This window comes from Fundulus heteroclitus, chromosome 8 (assembly GCF_011125445.2).
Source record: "Fundulus heteroclitus isolate FHET01 chromosome 8, MU-UCD_Fhet_4.1, whole genome shotgun sequence".
In the NCBI taxonomy this organism is placed as follows: domain Eukaryota; kingdom Metazoa; phylum Chordata; class Actinopteri; order Cyprinodontiformes; family Fundulidae; genus Fundulus; species Fundulus heteroclitus.
The window spans coordinates 9,213,708-9,239,724 of NC_046368.1; the positions used below are offsets into that span (position 1 = coordinate 9,213,708).

The 26,017-nt window shown below is 39.3% G+C and overlaps 1 protein-coding gene across 2 annotated transcripts in view; it reads left to right on the forward strand.

Annotated features, from left to right (window-relative positions):
- The window catches only part of lrrtm4l1 (leucine rich repeat transmembrane neuronal 4 like 1), a 104,954-nt gene that overhangs the window by 49,639 nt on the left and 29,298 nt on the right, over positions 1 to 26,017 (forward strand). The window contains exon 2 of one of the 2 annotated variants that reach the window (XR_004931524.1): positions 5,022 to 6,716. Coding sequence is in view for 1 of the 2 variants with exons in the window: in XM_012864210.3 (XP_012719664.1) it covers positions 5,022 to 6,652 (1,631 nt within the window). In the remaining variant the exon portion in view is untranslated. The remainder of the gene's footprint in view (positions 1 to 5,021; positions 6,717 to 26,017) is intronic. The other variant, XM_012864210.3, reaches the window with a different exon arrangement.

Sequence of the window (26,017 nt, forward strand, 5' to 3'; positions counted from 1 at the left end):
GATGCAGAAATAAGCAGTCTAGTCTAAGCCATTTAGATAAAAAAAAGGTTACATCCAGAGTTTGCCATTAAAGAAACTGGTGACTGTTATTAGTACTGAGGAAACATGAAAGAGATTTTCAGTTAATGTCTAAGTAGGGGGCTTTCATTAACATAACATCTAATTAAGAAAAAATGTCAGCATTTCTTAGTGGTTTAATGCATATCATACATTTAACTATACAGTTGCATTCCACCTGCCTTTCTGCAGCACTTTGCACTTTATCCTCATGTGCGATTTTATATTATATTTTGTTGCCCTATAGTTATAATATTAATGTATTTTGTTAGGATTTAATGCGCTTTACCAACACAAAGTGATGAAAAATTGTGAGGTTGAAGGAAAATTATAAACATTTTTATTCAAACCTGAAACCTGTGTTCCACATATGTATTTAGCCCTGCCATCACTTTCTGCTGCAAATTATGGCTGCAAGTATTTTTGGGCCATGTCTTTACCAGTTTTGCAAGAGTACAGGCCAACATTTTTGCAATTTTCTATTGGCGAATTATAGGTATTATGTTTTACTGGGTCATTTTAACACACACATGTCCTTTTACACAAACCTCCGCCACAGTCTCAAGTCTTTTTTGCATATTCTTACAGGAATTTCTTTACAGAATTGCCCATAATTTAGCTCTTTCCCTCTTCCCATCAACTCTGAGCCTCTGTTCCCGTTGAAAAAAGCATCACCACAGTGTGATGATACCAGCCCCGTGTTTAAAAAGGAGGATGGTGTGTTTAGCGTGTTTGTTTTCCTCCTCACACAGCATTCTGCATGAAAGTTCAGTTTTGGCCTCATCTAACATGAGCACCTTCATTTATTTTGTCTCGTCTGTGGCTAGGGGTAAACTTAAATGGGACTTATTGCTTTCTTTCAAGAACAGGTGTCTTCTTGCCAATCTGTAACAACAGCCATAATTGTGGTATATAAAATATACTCCTACGTGAGATGTAGATCTTTGCAGGTCCTCCAGAGCTATCATGATTAATCTGAGATTAGACCAGTCAGCCACAATGGACCATTGCATAAACATAGACTTCCAGGAATTTCCAGGCCAACAGAACCAAGGACAGCAGCAGGAAGAAATAAAGGGGTCTGGCTATACGCGAGGATATGCAGGAAACAGAGGAGAGGACAAGATATTAACTGATATCTGCAACATAATCTTGCCTAGTCAAAACTCTTATTCAAAATATCTGTAATTAGATTTTGACTAGTCAAAACTCTAATTACAGATATCTGTAATCCAGTTTTCCGTAGCAAGATTCAAACGATTCTGCCATTCATGTGTTGTTTGTCGTTACAGATATCAGTAATTTAGTTTTGACTAGTCATAGTGACATTAGCTATATCTTAAATCAAAATTCATACTAGTCACTGTGCCATTACGACTAGTCAAAATTACTTTATAGATATCTATATTGGTAATTCCGGATAGTTAAATTTACAGGTTAAATATTAAAACGGCTTGCCATTTACCCATTTACTTACTGACGTCAGTTTCTCCAAATTACGTCGGCTAAAATTTGAACCAATAGCAATATGGATTCAAAATTCAATGCATGATTACTGTTTAATCCTTGGAGGATGCCACACTGACGATTTTAGACAGGATTTCAACAGATATGCACTTATATGTCCAAAATAATGTCCAGGACATGTATACATTACTATAAGACAACCATGTTAACAGTTTATTGGCAAAAAAATGTTTGATATGGGGCATGAGTTATCCTTTAACTATCAAAGAGAGATGCTACGTGGTAAGGACACTGAGCTGCTAGCTTTTAGCATGAGGCCATAGGAACTACAGTGGGAGTTTACATTCTCTCTCAATAACCATGAAGAGATTACAAATATACTCACATCCTTTACTGAAATAGAAGTTTGGATATCTGTTGAAAACAAACTCTGGTAAATGTAAAAATATCACTTGAAGTCTTTTACTTAAGTTAAAGACACAGGTTGTGAAATTATATAATTTTTGGCTTCACTGATACATGATACTTTTTAGGAAATCTAAAATATTAAATAGTTTATCGGCACACAAAATAAGTTTGTTTTCTTCTTCTTCTCACAACCTGCACTGTGTTGGTATAAACGTTTTGTGACTATCAGACAAGCTAATATAGGCCAAACCAGGTCCATCGCAACAGCGATGGAACTGGTTTGGCCAGGTCCATCGCTGGATACTTCTGGATTCAACAGCTGGATACTTCTTTAGAGCTTTGGTACTCTCAGCTCCAAACTTGTATTTATCAGAAATTGCATTGTTTTGAGATGTTTTCTATTTCAGCAACGGAACTTAAAACATAATCAACATGCAAACCTCAAATCTTACAAGGTCTTTTTTTCATTTGTTTGAAAGTTATTTTTCTCTTCAAGATGACTAAAATCTTTGATCGAGCCTCAGAAAAAGCTGGTTCCCAAAATCCTTAGAATCCAGACATGCCTTTTTTGGTCTGAAATTGAGTCCTGCAGCGCTAAAAAGCCTCTCTCATGCAGCTGAGGGATGTTGAGCTTCAGTGAAACTGCACACTGCTGGGAAAGATTTCAGGACACCCATGATATTGGCTGGGCAGGCCAGGGAGGACTTGCAGTTTGCAGTTTTCCTAAGCATTGCCCTACTTGATGGTGGAAAGAAGTCCTCCTCCTCTGAAGTATGAGACTTATTGCTTAGATGCACCACAGGCTGCTTTTTCAGATTGGATTTGATGACTTCAAAGCCTATGCAATACAAAACCACAGAAGGATTTTTTTTTACCAATTTCATCACCTTTACAATACCTCAATTAAAAGATCATCATTGAATTAGATTACGATATTTGCCTTTTTAACAAACTTGTTGCATATCAGTAACTTATGAAATTCAATTCAAGTGTTCCTAATCTAATGAAATCATAACTTGATCATTAATCAAAATTTTCTGACATAGAATCCTCATAATTATTCAGTATTTCATGGACAACACAAATATAAAAAATGCCCTGTCACTTGTCCTTCATGTCCTAAAATTAGGAATAAGAATGGCAGTTGCAATCATCTTTGCATAACCAAGCATCTGTGTTAAAAGCTTTCTCCTTGAAGAGAATCTACCAAAGGCCCACAGAAGTTGGAGAAAAGTCAAATATGCTGGAGCTCAGTCGTGAGTAGTGTTCTTGTGCGTACCAACCATCCCATCTGCACACTGGTCTTTCCCTGAGGAACATCAACCGCTTCTGCAAAAAGGCTCATTTTCTTCTCGCATCCTTTCAGCAAAGGCAATCTCAGCAGGAGTGAACCTGTCAAAAGACAAACATGCAACAAATTAGTGGCTACAAAAAGTCAAACATGTAAAACGACTAATTTCCCATGTTGGCAGAGGTAACTTGGCAGATGGCCTCCCTGTAGGACTACGCCACAGCCAAACAGATCAGCTATAACTTCTAAGAGGAGAAAAGACAGAAAGAATATAAAGATAAAGTTGGAATAATAGCAAATGGTGCAAATCTGGAGGGTAGGAGAAGAATGTACTGTAGCACAGTAAGAAAACGTGGTCATTATGTCCTCCAGCAGCCTAATCTTACAGCAGCATAACTACAGAGATAGATCAGGACAACCTAATCCAATTTAACTATAAGCTTTATCAAGTAGGAAAGTTTTAAAGGGAACATCATGCTGTTTAATGCCTTCCTTTTCAAATTTTGATTATTCAGAGGTTGTCTATATAAGGTGGAACTGTAATACTTTTGCCTGAAATCTTCATCATTCTGCGGTGCGTCTGAGAGCAACTCGTTTTGGTGCTGTCTCTTTAAATGCAAATGAGGCACTTCACACCCGCCCCCCTCCAGCTCACACAGCGTTCCACTCAACCCTGGTTTTGCAGTATATTGGCGAACGGTGTAGTGAATTTTGTGCGTTAATACACCTACCATTTCCTAAAATTTTCAAGTATCCCCTTGTAGCTTCTGCTTTGAAGTCAGGAGCAAGAGTTTGTGTTTGGGTTGTAATTCCTGGTACTGATAACCTGTTGTCTTTATGTACAGTGGGTTCTATATGCATCATGTTTTCCCAGTTCTTGTACCTGTTCCAGAGGTATTTTCTTAAACTTTGGTTTAGTGTTGTTTATTTAATGAACCCCCGCAGCTGCTCCACGTTTAGTTTGTCACGCTCACCTGTTCCTTGTCCCAGTAATCACTATCCCTATTTATGTCATTCAGTTCTTGTCAGATCCTCCATTTCATTCCAAGTTAGTTCCCTTTCATTTCTTGGTTTTTAAGGATTTCCTACAGCCTGAGTAAGCTGGTATTTTCTCCATAGTTTGCTTGCTTCCTGTTGCATTGGGTCCTTATAACCACAGATTATGAAATTAGATTATTTCCATAGCTGTGAGATTTCCATAAGAGGCCTAGTGTTTCATGATCTAATGTACCTCATGACAGATAGAAGTCTTGAAAAGAACAAAGCACAGAAACTTTCATTTTAAACTTCCACCCTCCAGTTCCCATCGGTACACATTGAGTGCAAAGTCAACTTGCCTCCAAAGAAAATAGTTTCCTTTCTAGAAGTTTTTAGCCTTTTCTGTTCTTACACTGATTTAAATTTTAAAGACCCAACTGACACTTAAATTAAAAACATAAATTTTGAGAATTTAATCTTTTTTACTCAGGCAGCAACTTCCACATTAAAGGATTTTTCTGTCAACACAATCTCTATGTTCTTAGGTATGTGTGTTCACTGATCAGGAAAAAAAAAAAAGGATTTTCAGTTTCTGAGCATAACAATGTAGAGCCAATCAAAGTAATAATGGTCCATATTTCTATTCCCCAGCTGTTTTTCAGTGAGTTTTTGTTCATATCTGTGACAGTTCAACTTTTAAATTGTTTTTCTTTCAAAATGTGTTGTTTTCTAGCTGTTTTGCTGGCATTTAATAAAGTTAACAATTGTTCCTCATTTTCTTCATTTTTCTAATCTTAATTTCCTTTTTGTTCCCTTACAGGTCCGTTGATGTGTGATGGGAGGCTGACGTGCTTTCTTTTTCCTCTTCTCCTCCTCCTGCGAGCTCCCTTGCTATTCAGCTTTGGTGAGCGCACATGCCCCAATAGCTGCCGTTGTGAGGGTAAAACTATCCACTGCGACTCCTCTGGATTTTTAGAAGTCCCAGAAAACATCTCAGTAGGCTGCCAGGGCCTCTCCCTGCGCTACAATGAACTACACACACTGCTACCTTATCAATTTGCTCACCTCGGTCAGCTCCTTTGGATATACCTGGACCATAATCAGATTTCAGTTGTCGACAGTCGAGCCTTCCAGGGAGTCCGAAGGCTTAAAGAACTTATCCTGAGCTCCAACCGGATAACATCCCTACACAATTCAACATTCCACGGCGTCCCCAACCTTCGAAGCCTTGACTTGTCCTACAACAAATTGGAAATACTGCAGCCAGGTCAATTCCATGGCCTACGGAAACTGCAAAACCTTCACCTACGGTCAAATGGTCTCTCCAACATTCCAATTCGAGCGTTTTTAGAGTGCAGAAGCTTGGAATTTCTAGATTTGGGCTACAATCGAATCAAGGCTCTTACTCGTACCACCTTCTTAGGATTGCAGAGGCTGATGGAGTTGCATCTGGAGCACAACCAGTTCTCAAGGATCAACTTTTTCCTGTTTCCACGCCTAGCCAATCTGAGATCCCTCTATCTGCAGTGGAATCGCATCAGAGTGGTCAACCAGGGCCTTCCGTGGACTTGGTACACGCTGCAAAAGCTGGATCTGTCCGGAAACGAAATTCAGACACTGGACCCAGCTGTTTTTCACTGTTTGCCCAACCTCCAAGTCCTGAACCTGGAATCCAACAAATTGTCCAATGTGTCCCAAGAGGCTGTGACAGCGTGGATCTCACTGACCTCTATCAGCCTTGCTGGCAACATATGGGACTGTGGAGCGGGCATTTGCCCTCTTGTTGCTTGGTTGAGAAATTTCCGGGGGAGCAAAGACACCACCATGATCTGCAGCAGTCCCAAACTTCTCCAGGGAGAGAAAATCATGGAAGTTACACGGAACCATGGTATTTGTGACGAAAACGATTACTTTATGACCGAAACACCATCACCAATGCCAGAGCTAATCTCTGATGCCACTGCTGAGCCGACCTTCCCGCCCACCAGTGGTTCACCAACCACAACACCAACCAGCACCTTTGGGCCCCTCCCACCGTTCAGACTTCAACCAATTCCTCATCCAACCTATCCGGGGCACATGAGCAAAGACACTAGAAACACAGCGATTCGCACTAGACCCACCCATGTATCGCCCCCCGTGATTGAACACATGGCGCTACACAAGGTGGTGGTGGGCAGCGTGGCACTCTTCTTCACCATGTCGCTAATCCTGACAATTATCTACGTGCTGTGGCGGCGTTACCCGGGCGCCACAAGGTTGCTGCAGCAGCGGTCAATGGTGGGACGAAAACGCCGCAAAAAGAGCCCGGAGCCAGAGCAAAACCTCAGCTCCCAACTTCAAGAGTATTACATGAGCTACAACCCTGCTGCCACACCAGAGGCACTGGAGGTGCTTGGCAATGGCACTGGTTCCTGCACTTGCACAATATCTGGCTCCAGGGAGTGTGAGGTATGACCCATCGCATCAGCCTAAAAATAACACGCTAAATCAAAACAAAAGGCTCAAGAGAGAGGTAAATACTTTACCAAGTATGCCCTGTAAAAAGACACCCTTGAAATTCCACTTTAACTGCCCCTAAAGTCCTCACTGTTCACACCCTAACCTCAGATGTTTGATGTCTCCAATTATTCCACTTGATATTGATAAATTACGAGTAAAGAAAAAAACGATACATTAATAAATAAGCAAAATCAGGTCAGAGAAAGACAATTTGTTTTGTTTTCTGAAATTGTATGGCATTAGAGTAAAATTGAAAAAGTTAATTAATTTCACTAATTCATTTCTAAAAGGAAAACTCACACTAAGTGCTGTATTTCAAGCATTTATTTCTGTTAGTTTTGATGATTATGGCTAAGCCAATGGAAAACCATTGCTATGGGCATTTTTCTCAAAAGTGGAAAACATGACCATGTAGTAAACACATAACACACTACAGTAAAGACCTTGTCAGCATCAATGCTATTTCTATAAGGTTTAGGGCAGGATTTTTTTTTTAAAGCAGGTACCTTTGACAATGTGAACAGGCGCCAAGTTCTGCTGTGAAATGAAATCAGCATCTCCATAAAGCTTGTCAGCAGAGGGAATTAGGGCATGCTCTGAAATTTTCTGTGCTTACTTTGGACACTTTCACCAAACTTTCACCTTCCAGTAAACTTTCCATTAATGTGCCGGGATACAGCATTCTGTGAACAGCTAACTTTTTTTTTACCCAGTGTCTTTTGTTGCTTGTCTTCCACGTGGAGGGTGTCAGTGACTGTCTGAACTGTCAAGTCAGCAGTCTTCTGGATTGTGCAGACCATAACATGGCTATAGCAACAATGATAACATTGATGCTAATTTAATAAAACCATGGATTAGTACTTTTGGCCATTTGAACAGGTGGGAGGTCCTGCGGGAAAATGCCAAACGTTTTTTTTTTTAGATCAGAGCAGCAATGCTGGCCTTTTTTTCTCTTTAGCCATTTTTGACTTCAGTAAACTGAAGTCAGTATTAGGTTGACTTGAGGAATGTGAGAGTTTATGGTTCTGTCTCCAGCCCTATTTCTTTCCTTTTAAATCCCCGCCAGCTACATGACTGGGCTTCCAAATCGCCTTAAGGCTGGAGTTGCTTGTGCACTGTTCTCCACTACAGGTTTTCTTTCCACTCAACTTTCTATTAATATTCTTCCACACAATGCTTTTTTATACAGGCATCTTCATCAGAAGTCTTCCTCATAATTATACAAGCTACAATATATTCATTACATAACATTTCTTTGCCCAAAGCATTTTTGTTCGTTTTATGGATTAGTCAAATGCTCTTTCTACTGAACTGAAAACTGAATTTTGGGTTTTCTTTAAGTGATACATGCTTGAAATATATCACTCTATGTGTAATGAAACTTTTGTATTCAAAATTAATAAAATTAAAATTTTTGATGAAATTATAACCTTTATAGAGATGCCCTCATAAAGACAGTTAAGCCCACAGTTATTCACACCCCTTGTGAATTTTGATTTGAAATTATTTTCATTCAACCAAGAATTTATTCCTAATGTGAAAGGAGATAGACAACCTTTAAAAGGGAATAACAAACGCGTAAAATAATTATTAGTTTAGAAAACAGCAATTTCCCTTTTTTATTTACAGTTTATTAAAATAATTTATACAATTTGCTGATATTTGGACAATTTCTTTTTGTTGACCCACTGCAAGCGTTTGAGGTTGGAAGGCCTCTTGGCCAACACGCTAATCTTTATCTCCCTTGATAGAGTCACATCAGGAATATGGGTGGTCCACTCCAAAACATTAACGTTACGGCCACCAGAAGAAGCTTGTTGGTAAAATGAAACCTAAACCTAGCAGTACAAATAATTCTGGGCTTAACTGAACCATCACAATTTCAAATTGTCATTTATATTTACTTTTCACAGAATTAATTTTGAAATAAAAGTGCTCGCTTCTATTCTGACTCTAAAATGCTGTGAATAATTGGACGCTGTCTGACAAACGTTTAGTCCCTACTCCCCCTGAGCATGTTTTTTGGTTTGGTTTACAGTATTTGCTGTATTGCTGACTTTGAAGATGTGTGTACATGTGTGCCACTGATGTTCGACGAAGTTTGCATCTCAAGCCATATTCTGGGGCCAATCCAGGCTTTCCATATGACAGTAAACATCCTCAACGTGTTCTAAAAAGGAGCATGGTTAAGTTGGGGGTAAACTGGAAATTGGATGAAGTCTGTTTTGTCCAGCCTCAGTGAGTGAGAGAGTTTAGTTGCTTGGAAACCCTTTAGGATCAAATGTGCCATGCAGTTTGATCATTGAAGACTAAGCATCAACCTTACAAAGTTTATGTACACTTCCTATAGGCATACAGTTTGTTTTTTGGCTTTAAGGAGGCATTTTAAATGTTCTTTATTTGGGTGAAATGACTATACAACTTCAATACTCAAAAACAAGAATTGGAAGAACAACTTTGAATTCATTGTCGACTTTCGCTTATCCCCACAGGCAAATATATCGCTGCACCTATATACTTATGATCTGATTAAATGGCCCTAACTATGTTGCAGAGAAACTGCCCTTTTTTGTAGCCATCAACAATTTTCTGTAACAATTCTAGCTGGATATTGACCAGTCTTTAGAGAAATGGTTGAGCATATGCAAAGTATTCAGCTTCTTGTCTTGGAAACAGTTTGTAAGCAGTGTCAACACAATTGCTATAGGGTTGAGGTCTGGGCTTTTGGAAAGCTTTTCTAAAACAAAACTATTGTTTTTTTTCCAAAAATAGTTTTGATGTGTGTTTGGGATCATCTCCCCATTGGAAAACCAGCAACTCTGTCCGAGTTTCAACCATCTGCCCCAAACTGTGTCTCATAGAAGAAAATTGGCTAGGATAGTAAGGAAGAACCCAAGAGTAATCAAATATAAAGCTGATTATTAACTGCAAACTGCTAGAATATCCACAGAATCATTATCCACAGTGAAGCCAGGGTAACCTTAACATGCACTCAGACGGTGCCAACCAAGAAAGATGCCCCTGCTACAAAATGTACAGCTTCAAACATGAACAAACTCTTCTGGAGAAAAGTTCTATGGTCAAGACTAAATTATTTTGCTACAATAGTGAGAGATATGTTTGAAAGAGTCTAAGGCTACGTTCACACTGCAGATCTTGATACTCAATTTTCTGGGGGGAGGGAGGGGGCATTCATACTACTATTAAATGCGACCACCATCATTCTACTGACTGAACGGACACTGTCTATGGAGATAATGGCGAATGTTTTATAGAAGTGTTCAACAAAATTCTGCTAAAAAACAAAAACAAAAAACATGAAAAAAAAAATCTCGGATACCGTCTGGCATCTCTCCGTGTTATTACTAAAAAAGCTGTTGAGTAATAGGAGCCGACAATGATAAGACCACATCGTAGCAAGATGGATTAAGGTAAGAAAAAAGCAGCACAGCTATTAACAACTCTCTTTTATGGAGCGCTAACTGCTGCTGCTGTGTGTGATGAGTAGATGGAGCCAGGAGAAGGGCGTGACTGTTCAGACTGCAGACACTTTAAAAAATATCCAATATGTATCCGACTTAGTATCACATAATGAGGTGGCACAAATCCGATCCGGGGGGGAGGGTTGAAAAGATCGGATTGGGTCGTTCACAATGCCATGAAAGAAAAGACAGATATTGGTCGCATATGGGCAAAAAGATCAGATTTGGGTGTAGCCTTAGACCGACTTGTCAACCCATTAAAACTAGACATAGACTTAGACAGCTTTATTTGTCAATTTGTATGCATAAAGTGCGTACAGAACAAAATTTTGTTTGCATACAGCTTGAAAAATCACAGTAAATTGCACTAATTTTGAGGGTAAAGATGCAGCAGCGATTTATGTAAACAAACTGTACTAACTATCAAACATGGTGGAGACAGCATTATGCTGAGGTGCTGTTTCACTCCCTGTGACACCATAACATTGCATAAAGGAATGGAATAAAGATGGACAACTACCCCCCACCCCCCAGTTATCCAACTTCACATAACTCCAACAACAAGCTGGTTGAAACTTGGGCACAGTCGGGTGTTTTTAACAAGAGAACTATCCCAAAAACACATTCAAACAGGTTTCAGGATGGATAAAGTAGATCGATAATACACCTCTGGAATAGCTCCAACTTTGAAAATATTGAAAATGTGTAGCTAAAAAGCCTAAAAGCTGGGTTTGTGCTAGAACACCAAGTGTAGTCAGATATGATGCCAGAGTTAGGCCAGTAGATGGTTGATGGCTACAAAGTGTCCTTTGCAGGATTTTTAGTTTAACGTTTTACCAAATACAAGAGGTTGTACTGTATGTATACTTCTGACCCTGTATGAATTCTAAAACGACAGGTAAAATTCACCTAATTCTTGTTTTTTAAATGACGTGAAGTTGTTTGTTGTATAACCACTCCACCCTGGGGAGAAAACTGGTCCACATGCATCATTAAAGGCCCAAAACAAATGATGTCCATGCTTATAGTGACTGTGTGTACACTTTTCGCCTGGATTGCACTTGTCTAAGGTTTGTGGTCAGCATGATCTTAGTTATATGTTAACTTGAACTGCCTTTCAATGTTAAACATGCTGTTTATCTGTTAAAACTTAGGCAGAACTGCACAGAGAGAAAACAAACCCATTTTATAGTTTTTTTTAACTTAAAAATAAAGGATTCAGACTTAGGTTTACAAGTCTTTATTTTAAGATAATTAAATAGTGGTACTTATACAAGCGAACTGAAATAGTAAGATATTTTTTATGTAAATGGACTTTTTACTAGCCCTGTGACAGACTGGCGACCTGTCCAGGGTGTACCCTGCCTCTCGCCCAGTGAACGCTGGAGATAGGCACCAGCACCCCCCGCGACCCCATGAGGGAGAAGCGGTTTGGAAAATGGATGGATGGATGGATGGACTTTTTACTATGAACCTTTTCATCAACTTTGAGTTCTGTAGAGGAAGCGCCGTTGTGTTACACTTGTCCACACCAGACAGATCCATGGGAAGATGTTGCCTTGTCAGAGTATGTAAATCTAATGTTTTTAACAGATGATCATGACTCATGAATGTCTTCACAAAGGTTCAGAGAGAGAGAGAGAGAGAGAGATCCATGGTATGTAGGGAGGAGCAACAAAGCATATGGCTCATAGTGAATCCTCTGTACATGATCAGATTGTGTCCAGAAGAACAGTCTGTTGACACTTACATGCAGAGGAATATTACAGTGAGGCTTCAGTGCATGAACCTCTCATTACAAAGTTGAATGAGCATTTGAAAGCTCAGTGGTGCTTAAACTACGCCTGTCAGCAGAGAAGCACAAAAATATATTTTTTATGGAAAACGTACTACTTTATTTCTTTTTTTTTTGTGGCATATGTTCATGTTAAAACCACCACATCAACATCAATATCAATCTTTTATTGGGGCTGCATGTGCAAAAAAGCAGAATAGTGAATAATTGTGAGGATGAAAAAGGGTACATGATTCTCAATTTCTTTTTTTTTGCAACAAACAAATCTGAAAGACATGGTGTGCTTTTGTCTTAAACTCCTCTGAAACCCTTTTCTCCTTTGATGTATCTCTACCAGCTTTACACATCTAGACCCCAACATGTTTCCTGCTCCTTCTTTGCAAAATGAATCAAGTCCAGTCAGACTGGACACAAGTGTCTCTGAGCAGACAGTTTTACGTCTTTCTCCATTCTTATTTAAATTTGCTGTAGCTCTGAACTTTGTCCGGGCCATTCTGACACACGGATATCCTTCGGCGTGAACCCCATCCTTCCTAGCTATGGCTGTGTGTTTAGGCTTGCTGTCCTGGTGTCAGGATGACACCACCACATGTGTTCACAGTGATGCACAGTGTTAGTTTTCTGCTACATATAATGCTTTACATGTAGGCCAACGTTCAATTTTGGTCTTGTCTAACCAGAGCACCTTCTTCCAAGTGTTTGGCTGTGTCACCTACATGGCTTCAGGCAAACTGTGAGAGGAACTACAAATGTTTTCTTTTTTATTTGTTTATTTTTATGGTGGGAGGCTTTCTTCTTGACGATTTGTTGTGTGATAATTAAATAATAATCTGTCCTGTCAACAGATTCTCTCACCTGAGCGGTGGTTCTCTGCATCTCCTCGAGACATACCATTGGCTTCTTGGCTGCTTCTTTGATTATTAAACTCTTAGCATTGCCTAGCAGTTTAGGTGGACAGCCATGCCTTTGGGTATTTTGCTTGAGATAATATTTTATCTCCAAACCCTGCGCTAGACTCTTATCCTGACCGGTTGTGGATGGAATTCTAAACAATAATAACTGAATTCCCAGAGTTGCTGAATAAGGAGACGGCGGTGATGAAGTTCCAGCTCTTTTATTGAGAAACAGAGCAGAGATCACATAGATAGAAAGTAATCGCACCCCATGGTCCCGCTGCAGTCTGCGTCTGCCCTGTCTCTGCCCTATCTCGCTTTCGGCTCTCCCTATTACTGCACAGTGGCCTTGGCATGAGACAAAACAAAGACAGTCTATCCTAGACAATCATCATCCCGCACAGTATCTACGCAGCATTTGGCCTTGCAGAGACATCATGTCTCCTGGCCTCCTATGTCCGAGTGACGTGTGGCCATGGTGACTTCAGAATAATATTTTTTATAACACCTGTCGGCTGTGTTCATTGGTCTTTATGATGCTCGTTCTTAAAAAACCCTAACAAACCTCCGAGGTCTTCACCAACAAGCTGGGATTAAATTACAACCAGGTGAGCTGTACAGGCGGCTGGGTACACTTTTCCATGTCCAGTGTGAAACGTAACCAAACCAAATTATGAGGCGAGATCTTTCTATGTTCCTCACCCAGTCAAAACAAGTCCGCCAGATTATTCTGGTGTAAAAGCTGCAATAAAACTACACACTCCCTACTGTTGTTTATTTTTTGGTGCTGGTAGCACTGAGAAAACATTGATTCTGATAGAACCAAAAGCATTTAGTGCCATGTAGAGCAAAAACAAGATTTTTGACTTTCTCCTTGCAGGGATTTAATAACGAGTGTGACTTAATTATAGTCATTTTCCCAGTGTTGGTCAGGATACTGGCAGCAGCAGTTTTTCTTTCTGACACATATAAAGACACAGGTACAGTTATTCTTGATCCAAATTCCTTGTGCACATTTTTGCTGTTCCTTTACAATTTGGTGTCCGCAATCAATTGAATATTTCAAATATGTCAGACAATTTGAAAGAATTGTGCTCTAAGTTCTGTAAATTTAGATGTAATGCTCACATTACCACGAGGTTTTACTCTGTAAAAAATTAGTATATTAAAACAAATACGCTTATGCTTATAATCATATAAGGATGATTAGATAAAGCTGTTTTCTTCATCGCAGTTTAATTAAATTGGTCTCATATATAATGTGTTAGAGAATTACTTAAAATCAACCTCTTTGCCTTTTTTATATAATTTTGTTCTAAAATGTTGAAGCATTCTATAGGAATAACTGAGGATTTTGGCACAGACAACACATTTCTGTGGAAATAGTCAAGCTTGCAGGAAAAGCTGAATAGAAATGCAGGTGAAAATCATTGTTCAGCGGTAACTGTCCTCACGCTCTGTTTTCATAGTGTCAGGCTATTAAAATGCATCCAGCCGTTATAAGCTAAGGTGGGATTGCTGTTGCGTGGAGCACTTTCACAAAATGAATAATATATCAACAATTTAAAGACACGGTGACAAAGATAAACATTATGAGACGAGATTTGTTTCTGAAGACTCGCACGTCTGAGAAGCTGCCTGCCTCTCGCTTCAGTCTGTGAGGGAAATGAGTCAAAAGGAGCAGCTAATCAAGCAATCAGTGCCTGAATCTTCAAGGTGATTTCTAAGGAAAGGAGTGCTCCAGGGTATCATCCAGGGTAGTTACAGGGCAAAACTAACGTTTGCTTTAAAACCAGTTTAGAAGACTTATGTTTATGCATTCAACCAGATCGTTTTTAACGTTTTTATTTTAGAAATTTACTACATTTTAAATTAGATTTACATCTGTTTCGCACAACCTTACTTTAAAAATCCAGTCTTATTGTTATAAGGTATAACAGTGTGCCTGAAAAAGCTTACAACGTGTTGCTTGTACAGCTACACGTGAAAGACTCCTGTGATGGACCAACACACAAAAATTGCATCATGATGAGATGGAAGTTTTCTAACTTCTCTGTAAAATCCAAGAGGTTCGGCTTGGATTTGCAGTCAAACCCTTGTCATTTGGACACTCCTAATTAAATAAAAATATAGAGCCATCAGTTGTCTATACAAGTCACTTGATTTGTAAATAGAATCCCTCTGTGTGTGATTTAATGAGTATAAATCCAGCTGTTCTGTGAAAGCCTCAGAGGTCTGTTAGAGAACATTAGCGAACAACCGGTTTCATGGAAACCAAGGAACACAGCAGAAAGGTCAAAGGTAAAGCCACGGAGAAGTTTCAAGCAGAGTTTGGTTAGAAGACAATATTCCAAGCTCTGAACATCTCACAGAGCTCTGTTCAATCCACCATTTGAAAATGAGAAAAGGATGGCGCCATTGGAAACCCACACCGACATCCACCTAAGATGACAGGCAGGGCAAGGGGTAAAGTCAAGGGTTACTCTGGAGGAGCTGCAAGAATCCACGGCTCGGATAGGAAAAAATAATTTGACTGGAAAGCTATTTGCACTCCACACATCTGGCAAGAAGATAGACATGTTTGAAAGTGAAGCAATTATAATCAGTCACAAGCCAAGGAGATCAACACGCCAACATATGGAAGAAGGTTCTCTGGTGAGATGAAATCAAAATAAACTTTTTGGCCTACATACCAAATGCTACGTCTTGTGGAAAACTATCACACTGCAAAAAGGGAACCAAAAGTAAGTAACATTTTATTAAAATGAGTGTATTTTTCCTTGATTTTAGCAGGTTAATAAGACTATCTTATTTCAAGTGCAGGATATATAATTATCTTATTTCAGGGCTAAAAAATTTCATTCCGGTGGAAAATAGTCTTATTAAGCTGCTCAAATCAAGGAAAAATACACTCATTTCAAGAAAATGTCCATTTTAGTTCCCTTTTTGCAGTGCACTGGACTTCCCTTTGAAGACACTTTCTTCCCTTTGAAGCATGGTCGTGGCAACATCCTGCTGTGGGACACTTTTTTTCCCACAGTGACAGTGAAGCTAGTCAGACTTGATGGGAAGGAGATGAATAAAGCAGAATCCTGGAAGGAAACTTGTTATAGGCTGAAGAGACTTGAGACCGTGCAGGATGTTCACCTTCCAGGGGGACAACAACCCTAAACATAAAGCCAGACCTACAGAGGAATTGCTTAGATTAAAGCAAATTCCTGTTAGAATGACCTAGCCCCAAATTTAATCGGTGGCAAGTCTTAAAAAATGTATGTTCGCAGACATTCCCCGTTCAATCTTATCGAGCTTCAACTACTTTGCAATGAATAAAAAGAAGAAATTTCAGTCTCTAGATGTGCAAAGCTGGTAGAGACGTTCTCTCCATAGGCTTCCAGCTGCAATTACAGCGAATATTGGTTCTACAAAGTACCTTCACTTTTAATTATTTACAACTTTATGGTGGCCTATTGTATAAAATCCCCCCAAAATACTTTGAAGTTTGTGATTGTAACATGAGGAAATATAAATATGAAGATCAATAGCTAAAAGGTTGGATACTTTCACCCTGATGGTAACAGATTCCACTACTGGTGAGATCAAAATTAGAATCTCTAGTTGCCATGGCACAAGCGGATGTTTTTAACATCAATCATATATTTTCTTCGCTACTGATGAGATGAAACACCAAAGGTTTTGCTTTGCAGAAAATACAATTTTACCCAAAAGGTTTGGTTTCACTACTAGATTCGACTGTGGCTGGTTTTAAAACTCGCCTCTGTTAGGTGGTTATTCCCTTTCAAGGTTTTTGTTTTATAGTGCTAACACTTTAATTAGAATTTTTGTTGATTAGGCTCCTTAGCTTTTAAACTACCTTATTAGTTAGATCATGCGTTGGGTATAATGATCTGAAAGGATCGACAGTTCAGGGTTCAGGCAGTTGTCTGTATAGTTACATGCCTGATGTGTTGTTCAGCCTTCTGCAGTCTGATCCCGGCTCGTCAGGGGAAAAGAGGGCGCGTTCTGACATTTACGTAGCAATCAGTGTTGGGGTATTGTCTCTCGCTACATAACCATAAGCCAAATCTCATCTCCTGAGTAAAATGCTCGCCTTTTTAACATCTCTGATGGGTGTCAAAGTCATTGATTCAAAAGGCGTTCCACGCCGTTGCTTATTTCCAGCCTTAAATAATTGAGGAGCTGGCGCCAGCCTTGTTTAGTTTGATGAAAGTTCCATTTTGCAGGTCTGCGCAGCTGGCTTTGTGGCTTTTCATTACGGCTCAGCACAGCACCATCAATCCCCACGGATGGCAATGTGGGGGAACAAAAGCCAGCAGAACACATTTCCCCCGCTGTGGAAAGACTTCTGAGAGGTGCAGAAAAAGACTGACGCAGAATAGCGTCTGAGCACAGAGAGAAACAGTTCACTGTTCACTTCCACTTCATTACTAAAAGATTTTCAGGGCAGGGGAGACACAAATCCAGATATGCGCTCCGTTACTGACAGGTTACTGATGTGACCAAAGTCCTTAGACCTATCTCAGATTCACATCATGACGCGTAGAAAGAAGGTTTAAGAGGGTGTCTTCGTGGTGAATTAGGAAAGGAAACAGGAAATGTGCAAAGCTGACACCAACTGATTAGGCATAACATTATGACCGCTGACAGGCGGGGTGAATAACACTTGTTAAATTTTCATCACGTCACCTGTCAGTTGATGGGATATAACAGGCGGGTCCAAGTTGATGTTAAAAAAAAAAAAAAAAACAGGATACAGAGTAAGTGTGAGAATTTTAGCGAAGTAGACAGGGACCGAACCACAGAGAGGATGGATTGTGGTTCTGAGAGGGAGGTGTCAGAATACTTCGTGCATGACAGTGTGTTGCATCTGGGGCTGCACATGCAGACCAGAGAGGGTGTGTGATTTGCCTGTTTTATTTTAAAGCCACTGATTCATTTTAGCTAATGCTGTTAATTTTGTCCTGACTGTTAAAGTCTAAACGCTTATTAGCAGATCTACCTGAGTGTTGGTCATTTGAATTCAAGGTCGAGTTCAGAAATATTGCGCTTGGCTTGCTTCATCCATTCCAAAACAAGTTTTAATGTTTGTTCAGGATCAGGGTCCTGTTGGGACATCCAGCTGCATCCAGGTTTCAATGTTTTAGCTGTTGATTCGAGGAGAGTTGGATGATCATGGAGGTAGTCGTCTTTCTTCTCCTACTTTTGCAATGTTCTAGAACCAGTGGTGGAGAAAGAGTCCCACAGCATGATGCTGCCACTCCTATGCCTGACAGTTAATGTCTCTTTCATTGTGCGTTGGTGGTTGCTGGGTCTTTCCTGGACATCATAATCACTTTCCTTTCATCTAAAGGAGACAATTGGGGTCAGATCATTGAAGTGGACAGACTTGGGTGTCGCAACAGGACAATTATCCCAAACAGATGTTGTTTTGGACACCTTACATTTAATTTCCAAAATGAGCTTCAGAAAGCCCTTTGCATGCCCAATTTTTAGAATGTGATGAAAAGCTTGGTCCATGATGGACCGATGAAAACAAGGCAATTTAAATGAACTCTTGCCCCAGAACGAAACAAGTTGCTAAGGTGCGGCTTGATAATGGACATTTATTCAATCCTGAATGATTCCCCAAATAATGGCAGGAGTGGTCACGGCGAGTTTATGTAAACCCGCTGACCAGAAATGTATCTGCCTGTTGGACATTAAAAACATGCAAAAGGGAAATAGACGTTTCACTACATGGGTAAAGTGGGTTGAAGTTGTGTATTAGTGAAAAGTTAATGTATTTCAGAAACTCGATTCACTAAGACTTGTGTTTTCAAGCCTTTATTTCTGCTAATTATTTTCCACTTACAGCTAATGCAAACATCAGACCAACACACACACACACACACACACACACACACACACACACACACACACACAAATATTTTAACACAGAAATGGGGGCTTAATGACAAGTGTGTTTATTACCTGCTTAAAGGTTATTTTCAAGACGTACATTAAATCTGATAATCAAATGTATTGAAAATAACTATATTTGTATACACAGACTATTCCTTCCCAGGACATATAACACTGCCCAGACTTACAGTCGGTGTAATAGAAGTCAGCAGACACATGTTGTGTTGTTATGCTAGTTCACAGTTTTGAATCTGGGTCTTCAGGCTTAGTTCTCACTGCGCTGCTAAAGTTAAAGCTCGCATGGCGTGGAGCTGTCACCACAATCAGAAGAAAATCAGTCACATTCACACATGAAAACATTTTAAAGACTTCTGTTGATGATCCGGATTTCAAAGACTGTGAACTACATTTAATTCAAAAACAGCACTTTAGCTCACCGGTCTGTTTTTAGCTTTTACTGTGCAAAAAAATGAACAAAACATCAAGTTAAAAATGTATGGGATATGGGCAATAAGAAGTATAATTTTCCATACATTTTACCAATACATAGTTGGATTATTCCCATTAGGAAACACATGTAATGCCTTTGAAAATTATTCATACCCTTCCAAACTTTTTCACATTCTGTCAAGTTAAAACTACAAACTATAATGTATTTTATTAGAATTGTATATAATAGACCTACTCTAAGTAGTGCATAGCTGGTAAGTGGAAGGAAAATTATCCTATTCCCCACCTTACACTGGTATCCCTAATTCAAATCAAGTACAACAAATTATTAAGAGATATAATCATGTTTTCAAGTGACTACAGTATTAATGCGGAAGAAGTCATTAAACATGACTGTCTGGTTTATCTTCTTGGCTCAAAGTTATCTTAACCGTCACCCTTTGATTCCATTCATATTGTCTGACTGCAGCGCCCGTGTTGGAGGAAACCATCATAAATGAACATTGTATTTGACCTGCTGCCAAACTGTAACAATCAGCAGTGTTCCTTTTTATTCACATATTCTGTTGTTAGAAAATGTGAGCACATTATGCTGTATCAACGCCCACACATTAGAATAGAAAACGAAATAAGTGAATTTACAGCTGTGGGTTGGCTAATAATAAATACTACCGGTTGGGGTTACAGCAGCAGAACATTATGGGACACTAATCTACTTCCAGTGGTCGGTAATAGCATTGTTACAGTACTCTTAATATTTTCAGTTATTGACTAATTGTTCTTCTTTTTTATTTTTTCATTTTTACCATAGCAAAATTATTCACAAAGCATTTAGAGCATCAGGCTTGTAATTATCACAAGCACCATCAGTTCAGAGATTTAAAAATATTAGTTTAGCCCTTTTATGCTTTGTATAATGTTAACATTTTTGTTTAAATGTTGCTAAAATACAATGAAACCTTCTCATTTGTAACAGTTGTCTAATTTAAAGATCTTTTTTTATAGAAATATTTATTTGAATTCTGAGCAATAATAATCCAATATTCACTGAAGTAAACATCCTAGCCAACTGTTGATCTTGCCCCACCTTGATCTTCAAAGCACATTAATTTGATTTAATAAACCCTTTGTTATTTAGTAATCTTTGCCTTCCACATGTCTGGTACATCCTCAACATGTCTTGTTAAAAACAATGAATGCAACTTCTAACTATTCGTTCGAACAATGGCTTTGCTTCTGTCACTTGTCCATGAAGGCCAGATGTGGGGAGTCCTTGACTAGTAGGCTATTAGTTGTGTTTGGATGTGGGAGTTTTTGGGTAAAGGGGGCAATTTTTTACATTTTATTTATTTGTAGTGACAAGTGGGGGATGGTCAGTGCCGCCTTGTTCCATTTTCTGACGCTTCCACCGGCTTCTCAGTCAGCGGACTTTGAACTGTAACAAAATAATGATGGAAAGTTTTTGTAATTTTGAAAGTACCATTTTTATCCACTTTACAATTGTTGACCACTTTGTGCTGACCCACCACAAAAAGACGACCCAATAAAATACATTGCCGTTTATGGTTGCCATGTGACAAAACGCGGAAAATCTCAAAGGGGTCTCATCACTTCTGCAAGGCTCTGCATGTGAGGGTTCAAAATTTCTCCCTAATGACTAGAAATCTCCCGAAAGTAATTACCGCTGACAGCGTAAATATATGTATATTCCTCCAAGTTGGCCTCAAGTAATTACTGTCATGGTTGTTCCTTATGAGATAAAAAAAGGAAAATTAGTATTGGCACTTTACTTTTCTCTCTGGTGTTTCCTTAAATTTGCCCTACAGCTGGAAGACACTTAACTGTAACCATACCCAAGCCCTTTTCCCAACGCGACTTTGCAGATTTAAAAAAAAAAAAATTCTCACACAGCGGGCTGCATGTGCTCCCTTTGCATGAGCCCCTGGCTACTTTTCCCTTCTGTCCTGTTCCACTTGACAGGCATTGCTCCAAAACCCATTTAGAGGTAGGCTTTCATTTTCCGCTCTTGCTCCCTTCCAACTCATCAGAACTATTAGGAGATTAAACGCAGTAAGGTGTACTCAGGAGAAAAAGAAAACACAATATGTGCCTCACAGTCTCACTCTCCAGTTTCTCGTTATTTTATTAGCTCCTTCGCTCCGTTTTTTCCCCCACCTCATTCTGACTTGAAGGCATGTGCGTTGTGAAATCAGTGGTCATAAATGATTAAAAACCTCAATTTTGTGATCAAGAAGAACAGTTTTAAAGGACTGGGTAAATAAAGCGGTTTAATGGTCAATAGAAACCGTTCAGTGATGATAAAATAGCTTTTAAAGCTACGTAAAGTTTTATTTGCGTAACGCTTCATCCCAATAAATTCTAAAATTGAAAAGCAAACTTATCTGAGGTACACAATTCAAAGAGTAAAACTCATGTTAATTCAATAGAACACGCTACGGATTCTCTATGCTAAACCTTAAAAAGGATGGCCATTAAGGAGTAATGATACCGCGGTAATTAAACAGGCACAGTGGCTCTCAGAAGTCTAGACACACCAATTCAATTTCCAGGATTTTGAGTCTTAAAAAAGTAGACCACGATAAATCATTTCCAACCTCTTTCCACCTTTTATGTGTCATAAACGAATGCTTTATTTAACCATTTTCTGGTGTAATTACCGCATTCAGCCTTCACTCCTGCTATTAATTGTAGTGAATTTCTGACACACACAAAAAAAAAGGAAGGAATTTTACTTTTTCAATTTTTCTATCAGTCCAAGCACATGTCAAAACAACCAAAGTATGGCTTCGTCGAAAGGAAATGAAACTTGGCCTTACCAGAGTTCAGAACTAAATCTGAAAGAAAACCACTGGGGCCACTGGAAGGACAATAGTTGTCCTCACAATATGGTAGATTGTGAGGACAACACGCTGCCTTGCTGTTTGGCAAGGCAGCGTGTGCAAAGATCTCCAAGGACAGTGATAAACTCCTGCCTGAACTATATGTTAAATCAGAAGGTGCTTCAAAGAAGTATTAGGTTGAAGCCGTGCAGTTTTGTGGAACTGGGAAATTAAATGTTTTAGACTATTATAGCGAGGACGGTTTGTTTGTTTTCCTGTTGGATTGTGGAGAACAAATGTGAGATTAAAGGTGGGTAAAGTTTGACCTTTACCATATCTGGGAGAGCCATTGTATTTTTACCTCAGGCAGTATGCACAGGTGCCAAATCCATCTGTCCATCGTCTATACCAAGCTCTCCAGCAGGGTGACAGTGGGGGTGGTGCCCATCAGCAGCGGACATTGGGCGACAGGCAGAGTGCATCCCGCAGAGACCGGCAGTCCATTAGAGAACAGTACACTGAACGCACGCACTCAGTAATTAACATTCATGTTTTTAGATTCGGTGAGGGAGCCAGGGCACCTGGAATGAACCCACGCATGCACAGGAAGAACATCAAAAGTCTGTGTAGAAATATCCCTGGCTGGAATGTGATCCTGGGACGTAGTCTTCTTGCTGCAACAGGCAACAGTGCTAACTACTGTGCCATCGTGCACCCGGTGCCACGTGTTACTGTGCAATTAAATTACCGCTTCAATAAATCTTGTCAGCGGAGGGAAGCATGAAATGCTCTAATATTTGATGAGGGACTTGATAGAACACAAGTGACATACTCCAGCAGATGACATGGCTGCTCAAATCATCACTGACTCATGCGCCCTTTTCTGCCACACCTTTTTTTCTCCCTCCAAACTTCCCATTAAAATGCCTAAACTACCCATAAAAATATTTTTTTCATAATTAATATTTTATTTATCAATTTATTTATTTATCTTATGGAATATTATTATGTAATATCCCAATTTACTGATCTCTGTGCAATACATTTATATCACACATAGACTTAGACTTAGACAACTTTATTTGTCATTTTGTATGCACAGAGTGCGTACAGAACGAAATTTTGTTGCATACGGCTTGTAAATTACAGTAAATCACAGTATAAGGCGCAGCAGTGATTTAAAAGTAAACAATTGAAATGTAAACAATGCAGGTGAAAGAGACAGTGTGCGATCACAGTGTATAGGTGAGTATAGTTTAAATCGATTAAATAAATAAAAATTTTGATGATGTTCTGACTGAGAGGCGCCTGCTATTTTCAGGCAGAAAAAAAAAACAAAAAAACACAGATCTTTACCCGTATTGATTTAAAAGTGGAAGGTTAGAAAAGCCTCTCGGACAGACCACAGAGCCAGAAAAAGCCCTGAGTGAGAGCTGCCTCTGTTTCCACAGCGCAGACTCTTCACTTTCTCGGAGGGCCAATTTCATGCCCTCTTCCCTCGACTGCTAGGTCATTCTCCAAACGGCATCCCACAGAGGGTGCGCGGGATGATGATTCATGTACTGAAAAGTTGTGAGATAGCTCTTTTTTTTTTTTGTTTTTTTTTTTTTTTGCCCTAGGCACTCCTCCCCGTCTCCCACACCAAAATATAGTCATACATACTCAACCCAAACCTTGGTGAGTTGCGTATTATTAGCTGCATCCGGAGCTTGCTTCAGCCCTGCAGCTAAGACAAACAGGGATCTTCTCTGTTACCGGATAACAAGACCAAAACAGGGAAAGATGATTCTATGACTTTAACTTTAGAAAGTGTGTGTGTGTGTGTGCGCGTGCTTGCGTGCATTTGTCTTCGACAGAAAACATCTCAGTGGCACCTTATATAAAAGATCCACCCCCTCTTTTGCCCTAAATTGAATTTTCTAATCTGCTACTTGCCCCCCCATCCTTCGTTACTCCTCTTGCTGCAGGCTTTGGCAGCCGCTGTATACTTTATCCTCAAATAGTGGCATCTACCCACCCACCTTTGCTTGTTCGCGCTGAAAAAAAAAACACAGAAATGCCTCATTCTGACACAGTTTTAATAACTTCAAAGCTCATGTACATTCATGTTCGCGAAAACTGTAGAGGAACCGGGAACGAATAATTCACTTTGTCGTGACAAAACAATAAAACTGAGCAGCAAACCTGCCTTCTGTACGCACCTTATAACAAGAGCTTTAAGTTATTATAGTAAACACATGACACAGAATGGAAATGACTCATTGATAATGTTCCGACGCTGGAAAACACTTCCCTTAAGCTCCAGACATGCTTTGATGAAGAGCAGTTTTTTTTATAGATTTGTTTTACAGCACGTTCAACAAAAATGTTAGATTTAGTATTTTATTTCATGCCCTATGCTGTTAAAGTCAATTTGTGAGGAAAGTAGGTATTTTTAAGATAATGCTTTAGATTTCACCCTTTTTTTAGGCTTTGTAAAAATGTCTTTAATTTTTAAAGATGCTTTATATTTGTCTTGTCTTTATTGACTACTGTCAGCACTACTGTTGGATCTTATTTTATTTCCAGACAAAATGTAAGAAATAATATCATAAAAGATTGGGACTTCCACTGAAAATCCAAAATAAACCTCCATTAAGCATTAAATCTTTAATGTAAAAACGCTGTTCCTCTGTTGAAAAAGCTTTTATTTGAAATGTGACTGCACTTCTGAGCTACATTAGCCCCCTTGTGTGTACATGAACATGAACATCTGATTAACTCTAGTGTGTACATTAAGAATATCAAAGGACTATTTGGAATCCAACATTTGGTGTTTGGGATGCACGTTTGTTTAGCCTACAGGGGTCAAATTTTGCAGAACCACCTTCTGATGCAAGGCTTTCGGCTTGTCTCTACCAGCTTTAGACATCTAGGGACTGATATTTTGGACCTTTTCTTCTTTGAAATTAATTTTGATTTCAGTCAGACTGGATTAAGACCATCTTTAAATATTCATCATCAAGACTAGCTACAGTTTCTTGATTTTATTTAGGTCTGGACCTTTGATTTTTTTTTTTTAAACCATTTCGTCGTCTCCCTGTGGTTGTAAGCCTTCTCTCCAGACACATGTACTTCACAGTTTCTAGCAGCCTTTCTTCCAGGGATGTGTCATATTTACTTCCATCCATCTTCCTGTTAGACAAGCCTCCCCATAGCATGTTGCTGCCACAACAACTTTGACCATGGGGTCAGTATGATCAGGACGATGTGCAGTAGAGAACAGAAATTGCTCATTTGGTCTTATCCAGCCAGAGCACCTTAGTTCAAATTTGCAGCATCCCCCGCACAGATTCTGCAAAATGGCCAGTGGAACTTCTTATGGCTAACTTTAAGCAATAGCTTTCTTCCTGCGGCTCTTTTACATGAACCAGATTTGTAGCGTGCACGTCTAAAAGTCAGTACTCGGCTGCCAAGTCTGCTTATTAAAATGGTTATACCTTAGTAAGAGTGATGGAATGTGCTCGTTAATTTTTTAACATAATGAATGTGCACTTTTTTTTTTAGAGACCAAGACTATTTCATAGCACACATTTTTCTTTTTTATCTAAACAAGTGTAGCAGCATTCTTTCAGCCAGTGGGGGACGGGAATCACTGCATGACTCCATGCTGCATGCAGCCAAAGAAAACTGTGGTCATTTTCCCTGGCAGCTCATTAAAAGGATGCTAAACCAAAGAAATGGTACAATGGATTAATTTTGTAGTTTAAAAACAATACGTAATACCTGGAACCAGCTGTTCCTAAGAACAATGTTCTGTAAGTACAAATGAAAGGAACAATAAGTAATAATGATCACACCAAGCGGTAAAACAACACCTTTGGAATGTTTAGGTAACAAAATATACACAATTTTTCAGTGGTACCGTTGAGGGTTGCGGGGGAATTAAACTTGTT